The following is a 19563-nucleotide window of genomic DNA, read 5'->3' on the forward strand; positions in this document are numbered from 1 at the left end:
GGCCGATTTTAATGATCGAATGCGTACTGTATATGCGTTAGAGTATAGTAATTTACCTATCGGTATGCTATTAGTATATTTATAAATACTGTATGTTATTATAAAAACGGTCACACTATGTTAGTTTGAAAATGTTAAGTGGACGACTTGGAGCTTGCTGATGTAGTACTCACATACCACTGTTAGTATGCTTGTTGTCCGATAGATGGCGTAAAATATAAGTATTCATTTTATTTTATTTATGTTTAATTTAAAAGAGCGGCCATTTTGAGCCAACAACAATTTGCATTTTATTTAACATTCAAACGATAACTGATTACTTGAGTTTTATTTTTAAAAAGCTACGCCTACTTTAACGTTTAGTTGTCGTCTTGTTGATATGCGTAAGCCGGCATGTGAGTCGCCTATGTAAACTTGTACATATTTATTTATGCCTATATAAAGTTGACTTTGTAGTTGTTCTTACGGACATGCGCCGTACATCTGCTTCCAATGCGTATTCGTCACCCTGTATGGCCTTGGTGGAGCTTGGAGCTGGAAAGCTTGCAGTATTTACGCGCCCAATTCTTGGGGACATAGTAAAAGTTGTTTTCTCCCCATTTTGCCGGATATGCTGACAAAAGCGCCATCGCTGCGGCTCGGACCCCATTTTGTATATGCATTCTACATCCCCCCCTCCCCATCTCCCTCACTCAGTCACAAGGCTGTGGCGCATTTCTGGCTGGCTTTTCTTGTTGAAGGTTTTTATCAGTTGAGTTACATTGCGGCTCTTGTTACTGTTATCGGCCGGCCAGAAGTTCTGGGTCTTTTTCTGAAAACTACCATTGCAATGACAGACTGTTTTTTGTTATAATCAGCTCTTAAAGTCTGATTTGTTAAATATATTCAACACAATATTCATATGCCTATTTATGCATGTTTAAACTGTGGCTAATTGTTCATTTGGATAGAAACAGTTCTGACTTTAGGTTTAACTCAACCAATTTAACTATCGACAAAACTGACAAAACAAATGGCTAAATAAAAGGCTTGTTTTAGACCAATGGGACTGCAAAGGCAGCTAACCGCAAATGCAAATGTGCAAAATTGAGAAAGTAAACAAGGGAAACACAAACCGCAGAGCACGCACACACAAACATGCATCCACACAACCACTTTGTGGGTAATTTATATTGCACATTTTCCTGCAAGTCGACTTATATATTGCAACATTCAACATTTCGTCTCTGGTTGGGCTGGCCGAAATGCAGGTTTTATTTGTTAATTTATCAAATTTGAATATAACGTCTACTTTTGCAGCGCCATCTATCTTCTATAAAAGGCGCATTTTCAAGTGTGACCAGCAGCTACTATTGATGATTTATTATTTTATTTGTATTTCATTTTCTCTTTTCAGGCTTACATTGAATGAGATGAATCCGAATAAATCACAAAAATCAAACTGTAAATGTAATACAACAAACCTGTAAGATGGGCAACTAATTTGTTTGAGTGTAAATAAATACTAAATCCATAAATGCACTTAAAAATACCGCACGCGCAAGCATAGCATAGCATCGCGAGCGCTTCCTATTGGAATTTGCGCGGCACTCAGTCTGAGGCCGAAGCTTGTTCCTGACGCGCGTTTTACGAGCCGCGGCGTTTAAAACGCTTTTTTCCGTTTTATACTCTTCTGCACACATTTTGGCGTTAATAAATATATAAACAGTATCGAAAAAAGAAATTTTAAAATTATAACAAAGCAATAGCAATATTATTTACAATTAAGAAACAAACTTTGTTTTGTTTATTTCAAAAGTTTACATTAAAAGCGAGTGAAATGATAATAACACAATAAAAGTGGGCAAGTTTTTTACGAATCTATAAGAATGGGCATAGCCCAATTAACAATAATTTCTTTTATTTTCATATATTTTAAATAAATAACAAAAAAGAAAAACGAAATAATAATCATAATTTACAATTACGCGACAATAAAGTGTTATTTGTGCAATAATTTAGAACATTTCTATAAGAAATTAATAAGTGAAAACAACAAAACAAAAGCAAAATCAATTAAAACCAATGTAGATAGTAAAATAAATAAATAAATAAATAAATCTTAGAATTGCGAACGAATAAGAAATACAAAAATACAAACCTGCGCCATTTTGTAGACGAACTCGCGAATGTAACTGTAAAAAAAGCTCACACCAACACATGGACACAAAGACGATTGTGTGTATTGGAGCCTGCATAATGCGATGTGAGACCTTGAATTAAAAAAAAAAGAAAACACGCCAACGATTTGCCGCCAACTTGTCGACAATATCTCTACTAGAAGACACCCACCAAGAGAAAGAGAGAGGGAGAGAGCGAGAGAGAGCGGGAGAGAGAGGGAGCAGAAAGTGAAGAGAAGACAGCAGCCCACCTGAAATTCGGCCCTCGTAATACCTAGCAATAGATTTAAATCCAAGTACACCCACGCAAGCGCATGTCCGGCAACAACAACAATTGAAGCTGCGTTCGCCTTGGTTTTTGGTCATTTTGTGGAATAAAACGCTAAATTTTTGGTTGGCATGGAAACGCCGTTAGTGCGGAGAAAAATGCGTCGTCAGGGACAAACAAAAGCATCGACAGCAACAACAATAGCAGCAAAAACTTCAACAATGGCAACTGCAGCCAGGACAAGAGCCAGGATAACAGCACAGGCAACAACCTTAACGACATCACAAGGATTAATCGGCACATGGTCCCAGTTTGTTGTTGTTGTTGTTTTTGTTGCTGTTGCAATACTGCTAAATTGCCACGTCTGTCAAGGTGAGTATCCGACCAATTGCCCATGTGTGTGTGTGTGTGTGTGTGTGTGTGTATGCTGGTTCTAATAGCTGAATGAACACTTTTGCTCTCGCCCGAACGAGATTTAGGCCAAATTAAAGTGAGTCTTAGTCTCGTCTGTAAAATATTTGTTATGCTGAGCTCAGTCTAGAGAATATGCATGCAGAGTTTTTCTATTTTTATTGTCCATAATTTAGACATGACATTTGACACATTGAGTACAACGTAATATTAAAAAAACCTAAAACAATTAGCAATAGCTCAAGTCAGCTTTTTTCTAGAGGCCTTTTGGCAAGGCCTTCGGACACTTGAAAGTTGCCCAGCTCAAGTGAACGCACGCCGCGTGTGAGATCTACAAAATGACGAGCTCCAAATGTAGATAACTATTTAACACTTTGCCGTAGTCTTAATAATTTGCACCTCGAAAAAGTGTTGCGTCATTTCCACAGCCATTGATTCTATAGTGTTTTTCAAATAAATTTAAAAAAAAAACTAACTCTTTACTGCCTTCCTTATATGTATGCGCATCGCAATTATCAATAACTCATTTGGCAGTCAACAAATAAATGAGCAGCTGCAGAATAAGTTAATAAAATTGATCGACTATTAGACACGCTCAGAGCGAATTGAATATTCCATTTGGTGTTGCCACATCAGATACATTTCAAAATAACATGCAGTCTGGCAGCACAAGCTCAAACGTAATGACCCTGTTAAGTTGGCTGCGCCACACAATTTTTTAAATAATTAAAATTAGTTAAAATATAGATAGAGAGATTCAGAAAATTGCCAGAGATGAAATCGTGCAGTTACTTTGGCTTACTTGTGTGTGAAATTTGTGAAGGGAAAATCATCTAAACTAAATTTAATTAATAATTTGTTGTTTTTTCTGACTTTGATTATTCTTAAATTTGAACACGAAAGTGAATGCCTGACTTTAAAATTAACTGGCTTTTTTTTGTTAGTTTTTTTTTTCGGACTTTCATTATTCTTCAATTTAATCAGGAATGTGAATGCCTGACTTAAAAATTAACTGGCTGATATTTATTTTTGCACTAAAATCATCTAATTGAAAAGTTGATAATATCAGAGAAGTCTATCTTAATTTGAATATATGTATTTAAAATGTGCAATTATAGGCTGTCCTATTATGACAGCTCGACTGTGAGATCATTAACTTGCGACAGCTACTTAAACATTTAATTATAATGCATTAACTAATATAATTAAGAAACGTTAGTTTTGGCCAGGTGAGCAAAAAGATGCCGTCAGTTGTTTTGAACAAAGTGAAAGCCATTACGAATTGCTTGTAATTCGCTTTAATGAGCAGAATTCATGCTCACTGATCTCAGGCACAACAAAAGGCGCCCAAATGGGATTTACTATATATGAATATACATATAGAAGATTCCTCATAGCTCATAGGATTGGTGTTTCGGCTTCTTGTGTCGAGGTCTCTGTTATACGAGCATTTAGCCATTTATGAGTACAGCTTGTAAATGTGAGTTTTCAAATCAAAGCATAGCCATTGTTTTGCATATTATTGAGGCCCGCAGATAATACATGGCTTCGCCTGCCTAATTATCATAATTAGCCCGGCCAACAGCGCGCGCAGGTCGCTTGGCTTTCGGTTCATTGAACCGTTGACAACTCACGCGCTGGTCATGCAATTGGTCAGCAGCGAAGAAGAAGAAGAAAATAAAACAAACAGAATTAGGCACGCTGTAGACGAGTGTGCTCGACTGCTTGATACCCTGTAACCCGCTGTCAATATAATATTATGGTTCATAGCATCATTCTTTCAATTCTTTGAATTTCCCAATTGTTTATTCAGATATCTGTAGATTAGTTATGTACACATACATGTCCTGATATTTGGGCGAAAAGGGCGAAGGTATTAATAAAGTGAAATATTTTCACTCAGTTTAATGTATTAAGCTCTTATTGTTTTTGAGTTATGCTTAAAGGACCATGTTTTAAAATAGATTTGCATCAATATTTTCGAAGTGCAATGATATATCGACCAATTATTATAAGTCCTTTGTGTATGGTATAGGATTATATATTTCTCAAATTTCAAGTCTCTAGTTCTTGTAGTTCCGATATCGGACAGACGGACAGACGGACATTCGTAAATCGATTTAGTTCGTTGTTTTAATCAAGAATATATATACTTTATAGAACATGGTTTCTACTGTCCACCACACCAATATACCCTTTCTTTCTCAACAAGTAAAGGGTAAACACAGATTCATACTGGTTGTTGGATATTTTAAGGTTTTTGATGCACATGTTTATCGGATAGAAGCAGGAAACTCTAATCAATTATACAAATATTTTGTGCGTATAGAAATATGGCATTATAGATATTGCTGCAAGTGGGATCGGCTCTTCAGGCTGATATAGAAAATGCACACATTTTTTTTAAAGGGCATGGGTCGGGCAGCTATATGTAGTATAACATTTAGAAGGCGGCGACTCCGACCCCATAGAGTATATATATATATATAAAAGATCGCGATAACTCATCCCGTTTCTCTGGTATAGTATATATAGAACCATAATACTTCATCTAATGTCTGAATAATTCAAATATTTTCTAATATTAAATTCGCTTTGAAAGTTTCCACCATTTCTATACTCCCATTTGTATGCCCCCATTTAAACTTTTCTTTGTTTTTCTTCAATTTAAATTATGGGCGTGATCCTGGAATGACCCTACTTAGAAAAGGGCAAACCTTATGTACATTCTAATTCTGTACGCAGTTTCCCACGTTCACTTTGCGAAACTCAACAATTGTTACAGGTTTTTCTCACACTTTTAAGGCGGAAGTCAGCAAATTTTGTTAAATTACGCATGACTTGTTGAAAGATGAAACCAAAAAATGCTCTTCCGACTCCACATAATTATTTTTTGCGCCAACAGACTTGAGTTCGGAACTTTAAATTCTCAGGTGCTAGATCAGAGCTGTAAATTTGTAAAGTTTTCAATTTTTTTTTCTATAATTGATTCCGATTTGTGCCTCTTGATATATACGATAAACCGAGCTAATGAGCCGCATTTAATCAGGAGAGCATTTGGATTCTGTGTGTCTTGGCCATATATCTCAGCTGTGACATTATTTATGTCCAAGAATTATTCTTCGCATTCGACATTAGACATTAGACATTAGAGAGGCCAATGAACCGCAAACAAACTAAATCATTCATACTATCTGTGCTGGAAGTGTAAATGCTGGCTGTGTGCAGCGTTTTCTACGGAGACAACAAAGTGCGAGTACTGCCAAAAAGCGAATGGTGTAATGTGGAAACCGGTTGACGATTGTCCGACAACGGCTGTGGCAATGTCTTCTCATACTTGGCATACAGTTCCCAGCACACACACACACACACGCAGACTTGGCCCAAAAGTTACACATCAAGAGCTGGCTGCCAAGCTCTGGCTGCGGCTGCGGCAAACAGAAGTGACTCGGCAGCTGGCCCAGCCAGCCCATATGCCGCTTACGTAACACAAGTCTTTTGAGCAAAAAGAAACAAAAAAAAAAAACAGCTCAAACTCGAACTTTTAAAATGAAAAGCGCAGTCGCAGTCGCAGTTGAACTCAATTCCATTGGCATGCAGTCGCTCGTCTTGGCGGTTAATTAACATGGCATAAATATGAGCAGCGGGTAGCGCAAAAAAAAAAAATATATTAAAAAAAATGAAAGTGCGTGGCAAGCATTACGTATGCCTCTCGGCTATCCAGAAACACTTAAGGCCAAACCTGTCTCTTAGCCAAAGCCGCAGAATGCAATGACAATATCGAACAGGCTCTGTTATGCGGTTGAAAACATTGTATGCATGCTTATGGACCTATCATTTTTTGTAATTTTATTAACAGTTTAAAGTACTTAAATGAATTAAATGTAACAAATTTGTTGGTAGTACTCGGTAGGCTCGTGGCCTAAATCACTTGGCCATTAAGCTAAGCGAGCCAGGCTTCAATGTTGTAAAGGCTTACCTGAGACCCAAATCGTATGGCAGCCAGTCTTATTTGTAAAGTTGGGTCGATTGTCTAGGCTATATTATATTAAATGGCTGGAACAGTTATTATTTTGAAGAAATCGTCTCAATAGTCTTTTAATATAAAACTGCTTTTGCTGACTGAAAGGTGACCCTCGACCCTCGACCCACATCCCAAGCCGTAAAAACTATTAGACTATAATTCTACCGAAGCTTTTATTCAGATCGAAGAGCTGCACTAGGAAGGGTTGTGGAAAATTCAAAGTTTTTTATGAAAAATCATCAAAAAGCAGGCAGCCATAAAAATATAATTTGCAAACTTGACGTTATGTATTTTGGCGTCGAACTAGCGAGCGACAGCTCATTTGGTTCAAATCCGGCAGCAATTGTTACTTTAAATTGTTATTGTTCACAATGAAAAGAACAATAATACATTAAGAAATAACAATAATGAATGCTAGTTAATAATAATAATTGCCATTTTCCTTTTGTTTTGATTATTTTGCTAACCACAATGCTTGCACATGATTTTCTTGGCAGGCCCCACTCGATTGATTGGGCAACGTAGTTGGCTGAAGGTCAGGTTAAGGATTCCAATTCAAGAGAAAACCGAATACTTGTTCCTTTCAATTTAAATAAGACATGTAAGAGGTTCTAGTCGGGAGCTCCCGACTAGGGGATACCCTGAACCCTCTTCTTCCAACATCAAATGCATATATATATTCTATTTTAGAAGCAATATGTCAAGTTTGGTGACTCTAGCTCTTATTATTTACCAAAATTGCCCAAAAAACAGGATATCGATATAGATTTTTATCGATGGCTTGAAAACGGAGGAAGTTATCGATTATCGGAAACAAACTCGATTTGCGCGGGAACTAGGAGCATCTACATCTAAAATTTCAACTCTCTAGCTCTTATAGGTTCTGAGATCCTTGAGTTCATACATACGGACGGACGGACGGACGGACGAACGGACGGACGGACAGACAGACAGACAGACGGACATGGCTAGATCGACTATTGATGCTGATCAAGAATATATATACTTTATGGGGTCGGAGATGCTTCCTTCTGCCTGTTACATACATTTGGATTTTGCACAAATACTATATACTCTTATACCCATTTTTAATGGGTTCAGGGTATAAAAATGTGTGTGTGTGTGTTTTTTTTTTAACAAATTGATACAGAGACAGATATCTTTTGTGAAAATAAATTAGATAATTTCAATATCATCTTCCAAACTCGAGAAATATGACTGATACAGCAAATCTTTAATGTGGGCTATCGAAAGAGTTTGCGGATCACCAATATTTCACTTTCTTTATATTTTTTTAGTGGTTAGAGGAATGACATCTTTAATATTGAGTTTAGTAACTTAAAATAGTTACTATTTTTAGATAAGATCTATATACCCTGTTTAAAAAGGATAAAATTAACTAAATATATATATGCATACAGGCAGAAGAACCACATAAGTCCGACTTTCTTTAGTTCGTTTGGTCGTGTCTCTGAATCTATAAGATTATCAACTAATCGATCACTTTCCCCGTTCCCATGCAATCGATAAGAATCGATATCGATATCGATATTTGCGCATATCTTATAGGTATTGCGAGTAGTATAAATATATGCTGATGGAATTGATTTTATTATCTTTATTATACCCAGAGAACTATTTTGGTTGGAAGAAAGTTGGGGATATCTCCTGGTCAGACATTGCAGAATAGACAACTATTAGTTGTTTTTAATAATTGTAGTTAAAATTGAAGGTGACAAGACTTAATCAATATTTCGTTCGATATTAATTGGCGGTTTTAAGCTCCTCTATTGTTGTAGTCCAATGAAATCCGATTGTGCTTATCATTCAGGCGGCACAAAAGCTCAAGTTTGCCTTGATGGGGAGCTCGACGTATGCTTCATTGAGTTTCAATTGTCAAGCAATCAAAATTATCAACTCCTGTGGCGATATTATAATGTGGTTTATTTCCCATACAAATTGTCAGTTTGCGACACAGATGTGGCATTGGGCTGTGGGCTATGGGTTGCGATCGTGGCCATTGCGCGCTGACAAGCTTATCGCGTATTTGCAGTCAACGGCATTTAACAAACGATGGCCATAAAACTAACTTCCAGTTTTCAATGTAATCTAATTCGCACCAGCTACTCAACAAGAGCCAAAAAGGAGGGGGAGGGGGAGGGGTCGGGGGTCGTATGTATCACTTTTCACGTGTGTAGTTCTAATGCCGCGCAGATTGTCGAGCAATTTGCAGAGATTAAATTAGCTGAAGCGTGCGCTGCCAAGCAAGAAGCAATCCCTGCCGTTTTATTTGAGTTGTTGTTGTCTTTGTTGTTGTTGTTGTTGTTGTTGTTCTGGTTGTTGTTATTGTTGTTGCGAGTGTTTGGCGTAAAGGCTCCATGCCGATAGCTGTGGTTGCATACGAAACCACCACCGAAACTGGCTGCGTGCGGAACTGAGACGGCGATGTCTGCGCAACTTTTGTGTGGGTGTTAATGCGCCACGCCCCTGCCCTCATCTCACCGGGAGCCCAGCTGTGAGATGAGCCCAACCGCCCCAACCTTGGTGGGCAAAGCATTTTTCACTCGCGCTCTCTCTGTGTGTGTTGTTGCCGCGCAAAATGTCTAATCTGTACGCTGGATATACGAATTGTACAGCTTCCCAGTTCCCTGCCCCCAGCTCCCTGTTCAATGTTTCCAACTGCTCCCGAATCGACTCCCCGTCGACCACATTGAAACTTTGTGTACATATTTGAGTTTCATTTCGCTTGTGGTTTGGTTTTTCGACAACATGGAGTCATAAAATTGAAATAAATATAAATGCGAGCTGCGCTCAATTCCCGCTGAGCGGTACCGCCCCCTTTTCCAGAGGGCGAAGGGGCGGCAGATTAGCGTGTAGCTAACAAATCTCTCACGAGTGTTGGCTTACCAAGGAACAATTGAAGACCAAAGCCGGACAAAAAAACAGAAAATTTATCTTCAGGGTGCAGAACATGAGATGCTGTTGATTTGTTCTCGGGGGATTCCCTTAAGATATATGTATATGCAGTAATCGAATCTAAAATTATATCTTGCCAGTCAGGTGAGAGAACTTGAAACTCGATAAATAACCTGTATCAAAACTGAAGTCTACAAATATGATGTGGTTATATACTAGACTAAGTTTAAAGTGACCATCTAAGACCTCATGGTCGGTTATTCATTCATATTGTACCCTATAAATAGCTAGCAGAAAATGAGGATAAGTTTATTCCACCTATAATCGAATTTATAATAAAACCCTATGTTGGTACCTGGTTTTATGATTATTCATTCAGCTACAGCCCTGCATCTTTCCCATAGTTTTACCTGAGTTCAGTTACATGCCAACTTTACATTAGTTCAATTGTATTGCATATTTAAGGGCGTCCTAGTTTTACAGCATCATCTGTAATTCCCAAACGGTTATAACAATGTGAGCATGGAAACCTTAGCCCAGAGCCGAGAAAAGCATACTTACCTGGCGTAGAGGTTAACCGTGATCACGAAGGCGGTTCCTCCGGAGTGAGGCTTGGCCATTGCACATTCGGTTGAGTTGACCTCTGCGATTATTCCTAATGTGAATAACTCGTGCGTGTAATTTTTGGTAGCCGGGAATGGCGTTCGCGCCGTCCCGACATATATTAATACATTTAACAAAACTCTATGTAAACTCTATATATGCGTGATATTCTTGGGGGGAGATGCTAACCATATACAATATAAGCAGGGACTTGCAGAGGAGGGTCCCGAACCCGATTCTTCTCTGCTTTACTGATAATAAAGGATTACGTATTAGTAAAAGGCTCAGTAAGTGTCTTCATAGATGTTCCAAATGAGGTTACGAACTTAACCTTCAGGAAGTGTGTTGGCTTGAACCGTAAGTCGAATTACTGAACATGAAATGAACATGGCTAAAAAGGTTCAGATCTTCGTCTTAATCAATGTATAGCCCAATGAATATTTGTACAACATGATGTCACAGCTGCCGTTTTTTATGTCCACCTTATTGCATTATCACAACTTCATAATGCCTCATTATCCCACAAGACAGAGATTGCATAGAATATAATGATAGTGCCCTTTCTCCCATTTTAATCAATCTAGTAACTTATTAGATTTACTTATAGTTTTGACTTCGTCACTTAGGCAACTATTCTGTCGAGGATGGCATATATAAGTAACCCAAGAATAATGTTGCCAGATTTGAATGCCAAATAGATTTAGAGGCCATGCCATGAACTACTCTTGGCAAGATGTCTAACCTGTTGACATTAGGATACCTAGGATACCCAGCACCTTGAGGTTACTTAAAACAACATGTAAATAGCGTGTATATACTTAGCTTATAAAATATTGTAAAAACCTTGCAGAATTATGGTTTGATTTAAAATATAAAAAGGAAGTATTGAGACGTTGACGTTAACATCGGCGACAGTTTAGCTGATCGATTTATCAATATGCATGCCCGAATCCAAGCCAGGCGCAACCCATTCCAATCCAACCGATTTCATTTGATTCCATTCATTAGCCGCTTTTCTTTATGCTTTATGCCAGCCTTCTAGTCCGCGTTTCCTTATTTTCCTTATTTATTTATCATCATTTATTTCGGCGTCTCGGTCTATGGCGACACGTCTTAAAGCCCATGCCAAACGAAAGGAGTCCGAAAATTGTCGCTGTCAGATTACGGTGCAATATTGCTTCCAGTTGCCATATCCTGCTGCCTTTCCGCCCAAACTCACGACCGGGTCGAGGGCGAGGACGACCCCCTTTTTGGCTTTGACACAAGCAACAATTTACTCGGTTTCAGGTTAAAGTCATATCGTTAGCATTAACGCTTTTTGATTTTTATTGAGTCAGCTAAATTTTATTCGATTTGCCATCCATACACATACACACAGAGACCCGGTCACACTCGGGGTAAAAACAGCAGCACGCATCCCCCGTGCAGGGAAGGGAGGACTACGGCATAGACAACAACATTCCTGGGGGAGGAATATTTTCGAGCTTTAATGATGTTGGGCGACCGACCAACCAATGAACCCGCCGGCTTGCCAGGCATTTCGGTTGCGGCTGCGGGGGGGACGGGTGGGTAACCTGCTTGCAGAGAGTCTATTTGGCAAGTAAATGAAAATTTGATTTGGAATTTCGTGCGTTGTGCTTTGTGAGACGTGCATGCGGCACAAGGACCCCTGTTCACGATAATGTTGATGACGACGTCAAAGTCGAAGATGGGCATGTGATAAAATAAATTACGGGCAGATTAGTGCGAATTTAATTATCATTTGTTCCTTTGATGTAGCCACGGGTAAATAAATAGAATAAATACCCGGCAAACAGATTATACTAAGTAGTTCCCGGTGCGGCATTTATAACATCATTATCCTGGCTCCTGGCTTGGCAGCGAGGCAGTTGCAAATTGCAATTAATATGTCAAAATCTACGTAGAGAATCGTCAAAATGGGTTGCCTACTTTCTAGCTGAGATGCGATTGAATATAATTCCCAAACAGTTTCAGCTGCGCGGCAATGGAAACTCAACGCTTTAGCCGGAGAAAGCATACTTACCTGGCGTAGAGGTTAACCGTGATCACGAAGGCGGTTCCTCCGGAGTGAGGCTTGGCCATTGCACATTCGGTTGAGTTGACCTCTGCGATTATTCCTAATGTGAATAACTCGTGCGTGTAATTTTTGGTAGCCGGGAATGGCGTTCGCGCCGTCCCGACATATATTAATAAATCTCAACACCAACTCCAATTTAATACGAGATATATTTATGGCATTTATTGTCTTCTTTCTTAGAAGACGAACAGTTGTTCATTCGGATTTATTTTTCCGCACTAATGCCAGCTTTGTATTAAGGCTTCGCATCGGCTTAATTTTCGTCAAGTTTTGCCGGTTGCCTGTGGTTACGGCATTTAGCTTTTCCCGTAGTAGAAACTGTTGTCGTCCTTTTTCTCATCCCTTTTTGATGACGATTTCGAGCAGGAGAAGAGACGCACTTGCAGTTTGGGCTGGGGCATGGGCCTAGGCTTTTCGTGCACGCCAACCCTTTGACCAGCTTTGATTATTGTTCCAGGCAGATTGATTCTGTGCGTGTTTATATCCCCCCCTTTCAGTGCGGCGAGATGCCCATGGTTACCAGTTAATTTAGAGAGCTTATGCTGTCTGCCAAAATGCAAATGCTTTGAGCAGATATGCCCATGGATACTGTTGCAATTCGGATATTCGGCACTTAAATGTGATTTGCTTGGAGAGCAGTTTATTGCTGCAAGAAGAGGATTTTACTGCTGCTGCTGAAACATCCCCTGGCATAAATGTTGTGTGTTCTCCCTTTAAACTTAATTTGAAATGTGGGTCACATCGTTGTCGCCTCAATCAAACATTCTTTCTCCGCCTGGCAACGTCTTTGCCAATCTACTCTATCTGTTGTGAGAAATCTTATCATTCTCAATGATGAAATATCAGTAGACACAGCCGCAGCCAAACATTCAGCCAGTCAGGCAGAAAGATAGACATGGCCAGTGGGCTATTATTTGCTTGGCATGCAGCCTCCTGATGCTGTCAATGCCCATCCGTTCTCAACAGCCACCAAACATTATTAACAACAGCAACAACATCGACATCAGCCTTAGGCTTGCTTGGCCTGAGGCTCAGTCCCATCCCTTTATGAGTATTTCATTGGGTGCGGCTGCAGACACGGACACCGACACGGGTACAACATCAACATCAACGTCGACGTCGTCGTCAACGTCAACGTGCTCGTCATCACATTGTATAAATATCCTCGAGCACGTATATTTCATGGAGACACGTGCTGCATGTTTGCGGGCCGGTCCAAATCTTCAGAGATTAATGCACGCATTAGTAGATTTAATGCATATTACGTTGAGCGCACGTCCTTGTCGTCCTTCCTTCTCGTCCTTGCCGCTGTTCACGTAGTTGCTATTGCTATTTGCATTGTTGTTGCTATTGGCGTTGCCTTGGCTTCCATCATCACCATTGTCGTCGATACAATTGAGACATTCTGGGGAATACCCTGGCATCATTTGTTGAGCTACCCCCCCCGTGCCCACAACAGGGCAGCAGTTGCATGGAATACTGAAACTACGGCATACTTGTAGCATGGAAAGCTTACTGTGGCAAATCGAAAATCGTATACCCTATCTAACATTTTATGATTTGCTAAATAGGTTTGATTAGGGCATAATTTATTCCTATATATATTCCTTCAGGATTTCTTGAATTATTACCGAATCTGGCATAAGGGCAGCAAAGGCTACAAGCCGGGTCCGAACCGAATCGCTTCGAATCCGCAATTCTGTTCATTTTTTGATGCTACGAACTGAACCATAAGGCGAAACAAATAATTACTGAGCCTCAAATTAAATTCATATTTAAATTATGTCAAGACCAATGTCAGCACTGAAATTTTGCTATTTATATAAGTTCTAAGCTTGCAGATACTCTTTAGCCCATTTTGGATATTCAGAATACAATAGAATGTTTAACCATGTTAAAATATTTCGGAGGGTGTAAGACCTTGAGAAAGACGTATTTGACCTTTATATTATATTTACATATGGCAATGAGCTGATTCGAGTTAGATGTCTAAGTCGAAGGGTTCGAGCTTCTACATATATTATATCATTTTATGTGCTTGGTTTAGATTAATATTCAAATACATTTTTTCTCGAAAATATCTTAAACCAACTAACCGATTTTACTTATTATTATTATTATCAATTACCATAATAAATTTGATAACGCAAGCTTTTATTGATTTTCCATAAGCCGATTATCAAATGAGTCAGACAAATCGCAACCAGTAAATCGGCTAAAACCTTTTTGGATATCAAATATATATTTCTTCTCATTTTGTGCATGGAGATAAACAGAAAGATTTAATGACAGACTCCGTGTGCTCCCAATATGCCTCTACTTTTCTTTGTACATCTATTAAACTTTTTTAATTCCTTGCATAGATAAAATGTTCAGACATTGCGATTAGACAACAAAGTTTCTAATCGTTTAAGTTGAGCCTTGAGGCACCTGGCCTTCTGGTATTCAAACATCAATTTCCAACTCCAAAGTTGGATAAGAATCCGCAGGCAGATTTTTGCACCGTACAACTTAGCCTTGCATTTGAATATATTTCATGGTTCTCAATCGATTTCATGCCAAAGTAAATTATTGAAACTGTTTGAAAACTTTTGTATAACAGATTACGATTAGACACCAAAGTTTCTAATCGATTAAGTTAGGTCTTGGGGCACCTAGACTTATGCAAACATCAACTCGCTTTTCACAAATTGTGAATTTCGAAATAAAGTTTGCTTGCAACTCGAATGTTTCATTTAGAGTCCCCGGTTAGATTTTTGCACCCTTCAGCCGAGCATTGAGTTTCAATATATTTCATGGTTTTCAATCAATTTCATGGCAAAGCCACAGCAGGGTAGCAACAACTCCCCAAGGACCTGTCAAGAGTATTGCAAACAGAGCTGAAAGCTACCATCATCAACATCATCAGCATCATCATAATCGTCATCAGCATCATCAATGTCAGCATCATTTTCATAAGAAGCCGCAGCTCGTCATTATTCAAAGCAAATGATAGTCTGTGGAGCTAAGAAATGGCGGGGGGTGCGTTCTGGCAACGTGGAGATACGAATTATACTTTCGGCTAAAACTGAAACTTTTTGCAACGTGCACTTTTTGTGTGTGGCAAAGTTTTCGGAAGCGGATTAATTTGTAAAGCAGCTGACGCTTTTTGTTTTTATTTTTTTCGAGAGAGTCCTAGGATTGTGAATATGACAACTACAGCTGCATTGCCTTGACAATATCTGTATCTGTATCTGTATCTGTATCTGCATCTGTATCTGTATCTGTATCTGTATCTGTATCTGTATCTGTATCTGTATCTGTATCTGTATCTGTATCTGTATCTGTATCTGTATCTGTATCTGTATCTGTATCTGTATCTGTATCTGTATCTGTATCTGTATCTGTATCTGTATCTGTATCTGTATCTGTACTGTATCTGTATCTGTATCTGTATCTGTATCTGTATCTGTATCTGTATCTGTATCTGTATCTGTATCTGTATCTGTATCTGTATCTGTATCTGTATCTGTATCTGTATCTGTATCTGTATCTGTATCTGTATCTGTATCTGTATCTGTATCTGTATCTGTATCTGTATCTGTATCTGTATCTGTATCTGTATCTGTATCTGTATCTGTATCTGTATCTGTATCTGTATCTGTATCTGTATCTGTATCTGTATCTGTATCTGTATCTGTATCTGTATCTGTATCTGTATCTGTATCTGTATCTGTATCTGTTTATGTATCTGTAGTAAAGTCCATTACTGTGTATGTGTGAACCAAAGTGCGACTTGCAACTTACTTCATTTTTGGCCATAGTCTTGGAAGCATCAAAGTAAAATTTAGTCTTTATGGCTGGAGCTCAAGTTAAGCCCTTTGACCTTAATGTATCTGCATCTGAGTGGGTGTGTGTCTTGAAGAAAAACATGAAAGTTACTTAATTTTGGTACTAAGTTTTGGACGCATCAAAGCGAATTACAAGCCAACTTCTCATTTTTAATTTCCATCCACCTGTTCTTCTTCTGCTTTACAGGAGCCGGTCGCGCACCGCCGGAGCCCTACTTTGGCCGCTACATCGGACAATTCACGAACTTTGCGCACGGCATAAAGGTAGGCGAACTCAAAGAATTTCATTCCAAAAGCTATTAACAATGCATTTATATTCGCAGGGCGCCATCTATGCCGTGGACGAGTCGACGCTGTTTGTTAAATCCTTTGCGTACGATGGCACCGGACCGGATGCCTTCTTCTGGGTGGGCAAAACACCGAGACCATCGCCCGAGGGCTATATTATACCCTATCCGGAGGAATATATCGGCTCGTACGTATCGCTGACACATTATCAATGCATTGGAATTGGGCAAATTTTCGGGGTGCCAGCTTCGGCAACGACAACTCGAGCGCAACGGGCCATTTCCTAACACTCAGCGTCTGCCTGTGTGTGTGTGTGGGTGTGTGCGGGTGTGTGTGTGTTTGTGCCATGTATCCTTGCAGATTTTACGTTACGCACGCCTGACAATGAAACCACTTTTAAAAATTAAAAAACATTTTTCATCTTGGCTGCCATTTGCGAAGTCGCCTTCGTTCCGTTCGTTTAATGCTTTCTTCTTGTTGTTGCTGTTGTTGTTGTTGCTGTTGTCGCTTGGTTGCCTCCTAATGCGAAAAACTCATTTATTTCTTTACGTTAGATCTGCGGTCATATGTACATACATTTATGTATTGTGTGCGAGAATGTATGTGTGCTTGTAAGCATGTGGCATTGGCAGCCGCCCGCAACAACAGCAAAGAGTGAAAGCCGCAGACAGCAGGAGAGGGCGGAGGCGAGAGCGAACGAGTGGCTGTGGGGCTAGTAGATTTTTAACCACATTCTGGTTGTATTTACTTAAAGTTGTTGCAGGCGCAAGGTTAAGCCGCACCAATGTGAATTTTATTTACCTTGCTTTTTTCCTCTCACCTGACTTCTTGGTCGCCAAGCTCTGCCTCTACTCCTGCGGCTGCTGCTGCTGCTGAGTCCCCTCCTTTACGATTGCCGTCCACTTGAACTGCACTAAGCCGCGCTGAGCCACACAGCGTGCGACGCGTCTTCATGCAACGTGTCGTTGCATGCCTCACGATTGCTTATCAGCGCATGCAACGCGCACAATTTGACGTCATTTGCTGGCTGCTTAGGCATTAGGCCCTTGGCTGCGACGCATTTTTATCATTATCATTCGTATCAGTATCATTCTGATGTTCATTGCCACTTGACAAAGTCGCCGCTGATCCGATGCCAAGGTTAAGGTGAAGTGCCTCCACTTGTCACTGACATTTAGTCATGCTCCTTGACAAATATTTAAAAACTGCCAAGATTTGTGGCGTCGCAATGCGCTGCCAAACAGCTCGGTGAAAAAATGTCACGTTTTTGCTGTCAAATAACAACAAATCGTCGTGCGCAACAAATACTTTCATATGTAGACAAGCTTCTTTGCAAAAAAAAAATACTATACTACCACATTTTTCTATTTTTGTGCACAATACATTTGTGTGTCCACACTCAGAGAATGCGAACAAGCTTTAACACAAACACTATAGGGTTATGGGGAAAAATAACGTAATTTATAAATAAGGGCTAAATTCGTCTGCACCATCATGTGTATAAATATAACAAAGTAAAACAACATTATAAGTTATAGATATATAAATATAAAGCAAGTTTGTAAACATGAAAATCGAGTAGAAAGGCGATAACTAAAAGAAGCAGATAAGCAATATGGCTATAATCTTCACGACACATTCGATATGGTGGTTATATAATATAATATCAGCGTGCTTAAGTTTGGTTAGAAAAAGTCTTTATTCAAGACCTAAAACTCTACTGATTGCACCCAAAGCAGCTGTATGATATAGGAGTACGAGGTTAATACGATGCCAAGTATGGTAAGGAGATGTGATATTCTAATCTAATATGCCTTGTTTCAAGATTGATTCAAAACTATTAGGAAGACAATTTCTTTATGGGGTTTGATCAATACGGTACAAAATTCGTGATAAACTTAAAATACCCTCTGCAAGGATATACCTTGTTGTTGAATTGGTGAATGTCTATAAAGCTGTATCCTTGCTAAAGTTCCGCTTTTATCCAAAAATGTTCTTGAACAATTTTTGTTCGTAGCCTGTGTGGAACTCTTTTCACATCCGCTTTTGAATTTTTCATTGCCCTTGCTATTGTCACGTGGTTTCTCGCTTGAAATGCCTTTGACAAAGTTGTTGCTCTTGCTGCTTGATGGTGTGTATGCCCCCCCCCCCCCCCCCCACCCCCTCTCCCCACTCCACTCCCCTTTCACTCCCACCACTCTCTCTCTCTCTGCACTATGCTAACTCAAAATGAAAAACTCTGCGCCCCGCAACCATCGCCAGCTTCGTATTGTAATCGACTTTAATGCGTTTCATTGTTGATGCCACGTGCCGAGCTTTATTAGTTCAATGTATAACATTGGCATGCCTCATCCTCAGGACACCGCCTCAAAGAGCATACTGTGTATGTGTGTGTATATCTAAATATGGGGTGCCGGCGTAGTCCCTGGCCGGAACGAGACGCGGCAGCGATTGCACGCTTTTACGCTTTCAGACACACACATTACCCATGCTACATGCCACACGCCAGATGCACCTTTTTCTACGTGTGTGTGTGTGAGTGTGTATCGTGGGGGGTGGGGGTGTGGCAGGTGGGCGCCCAAGTGATTGCTGTATTATGTGGCGCCGTTACTAAGTGCTAACCATAGCATACATTTGGGCGCACTAATTGCGCGCATTTATTGTGTGTAATCAGTTAGAAGCTTATTCCTATTTGATGTATATATATATATATATATAGATATATATATATATTTATATAAATTGATAAATGCTATTGATGGACAAGCTGCTGCTTGTCAGCTTTTGCTAATATCAGCTGGCAGCCTTAGTTGACTTCTTAGTTGCTCGACTTCGACTTCAACTTGGGCTTAGGCTCCGGCTTGGACGCCTGCCAATCAGCTTTAATTATATAACAGCGTTTAGCTGAAGGGCTGCTGACGTCGCTGCTCACTTCCCTTTATGCTCAAGTGTGTGTGTGTGTGTGT

The 19563-nt window shown here is 39.6% G+C and overlaps 1 protein-coding gene and 2 non-coding genes across 4 annotated transcripts in view; all 3 read left to right on the plus strand.

Annotated features, from left to right (window-relative positions):
• The first annotated feature begins 1752 nt into the window (after positions 1–1752).
• Positions 1753–19563, plus strand: part of LOC115764766 (protein Skeletor, isoforms B/C) — a 28022-nt gene continuing 10211 nt past the window's right edge. The window contains exons 1-3 of one of the 2 annotated variants that reach the window (XM_030708002.1): positions 1753–2799; positions 16497–16573; positions 16633–16784. In XM_030708002.1, coding sequence (XP_030563862.1) covers positions 2559–2799; positions 16497–16573; positions 16633–16784 — 470 coding nt within the window. In that variant the 5' untranslated portion in view covers positions 1753–2558. The remainder of the gene's footprint in view (positions 2800–16496; positions 16574–16632; positions 16785–19563) is intronic. The other variant, XM_030708003.1, reaches the window with a different exon arrangement.
• Positions 10332–10497, plus strand: LOC115764848. The gene has a single exon (XR_004018049.1). It is a non-coding gene; the product is annotated as a U1 spliceosomal RNA (small nuclear RNA).
• On the plus strand, positions 12418–12583 carry LOC115764849. Its single transcript, XR_004018050.1, has one exon. It is a non-coding gene; the product is annotated as a U1 spliceosomal RNA (small nuclear RNA).

The sequence above is a fragment of the Drosophila novamexicana genome, unplaced genomic scaffold, assembly GCF_003285875.2.
Source record: "Drosophila novamexicana strain 15010-1031.04,08,12 unplaced genomic scaffold, DnovRS2.1 tig00000870-arrow-arrow-pilon, whole genome shotgun sequence".
Taxonomy (NCBI): domain Eukaryota; kingdom Metazoa; phylum Arthropoda; class Insecta; order Diptera; family Drosophilidae; genus Drosophila; species Drosophila novamexicana.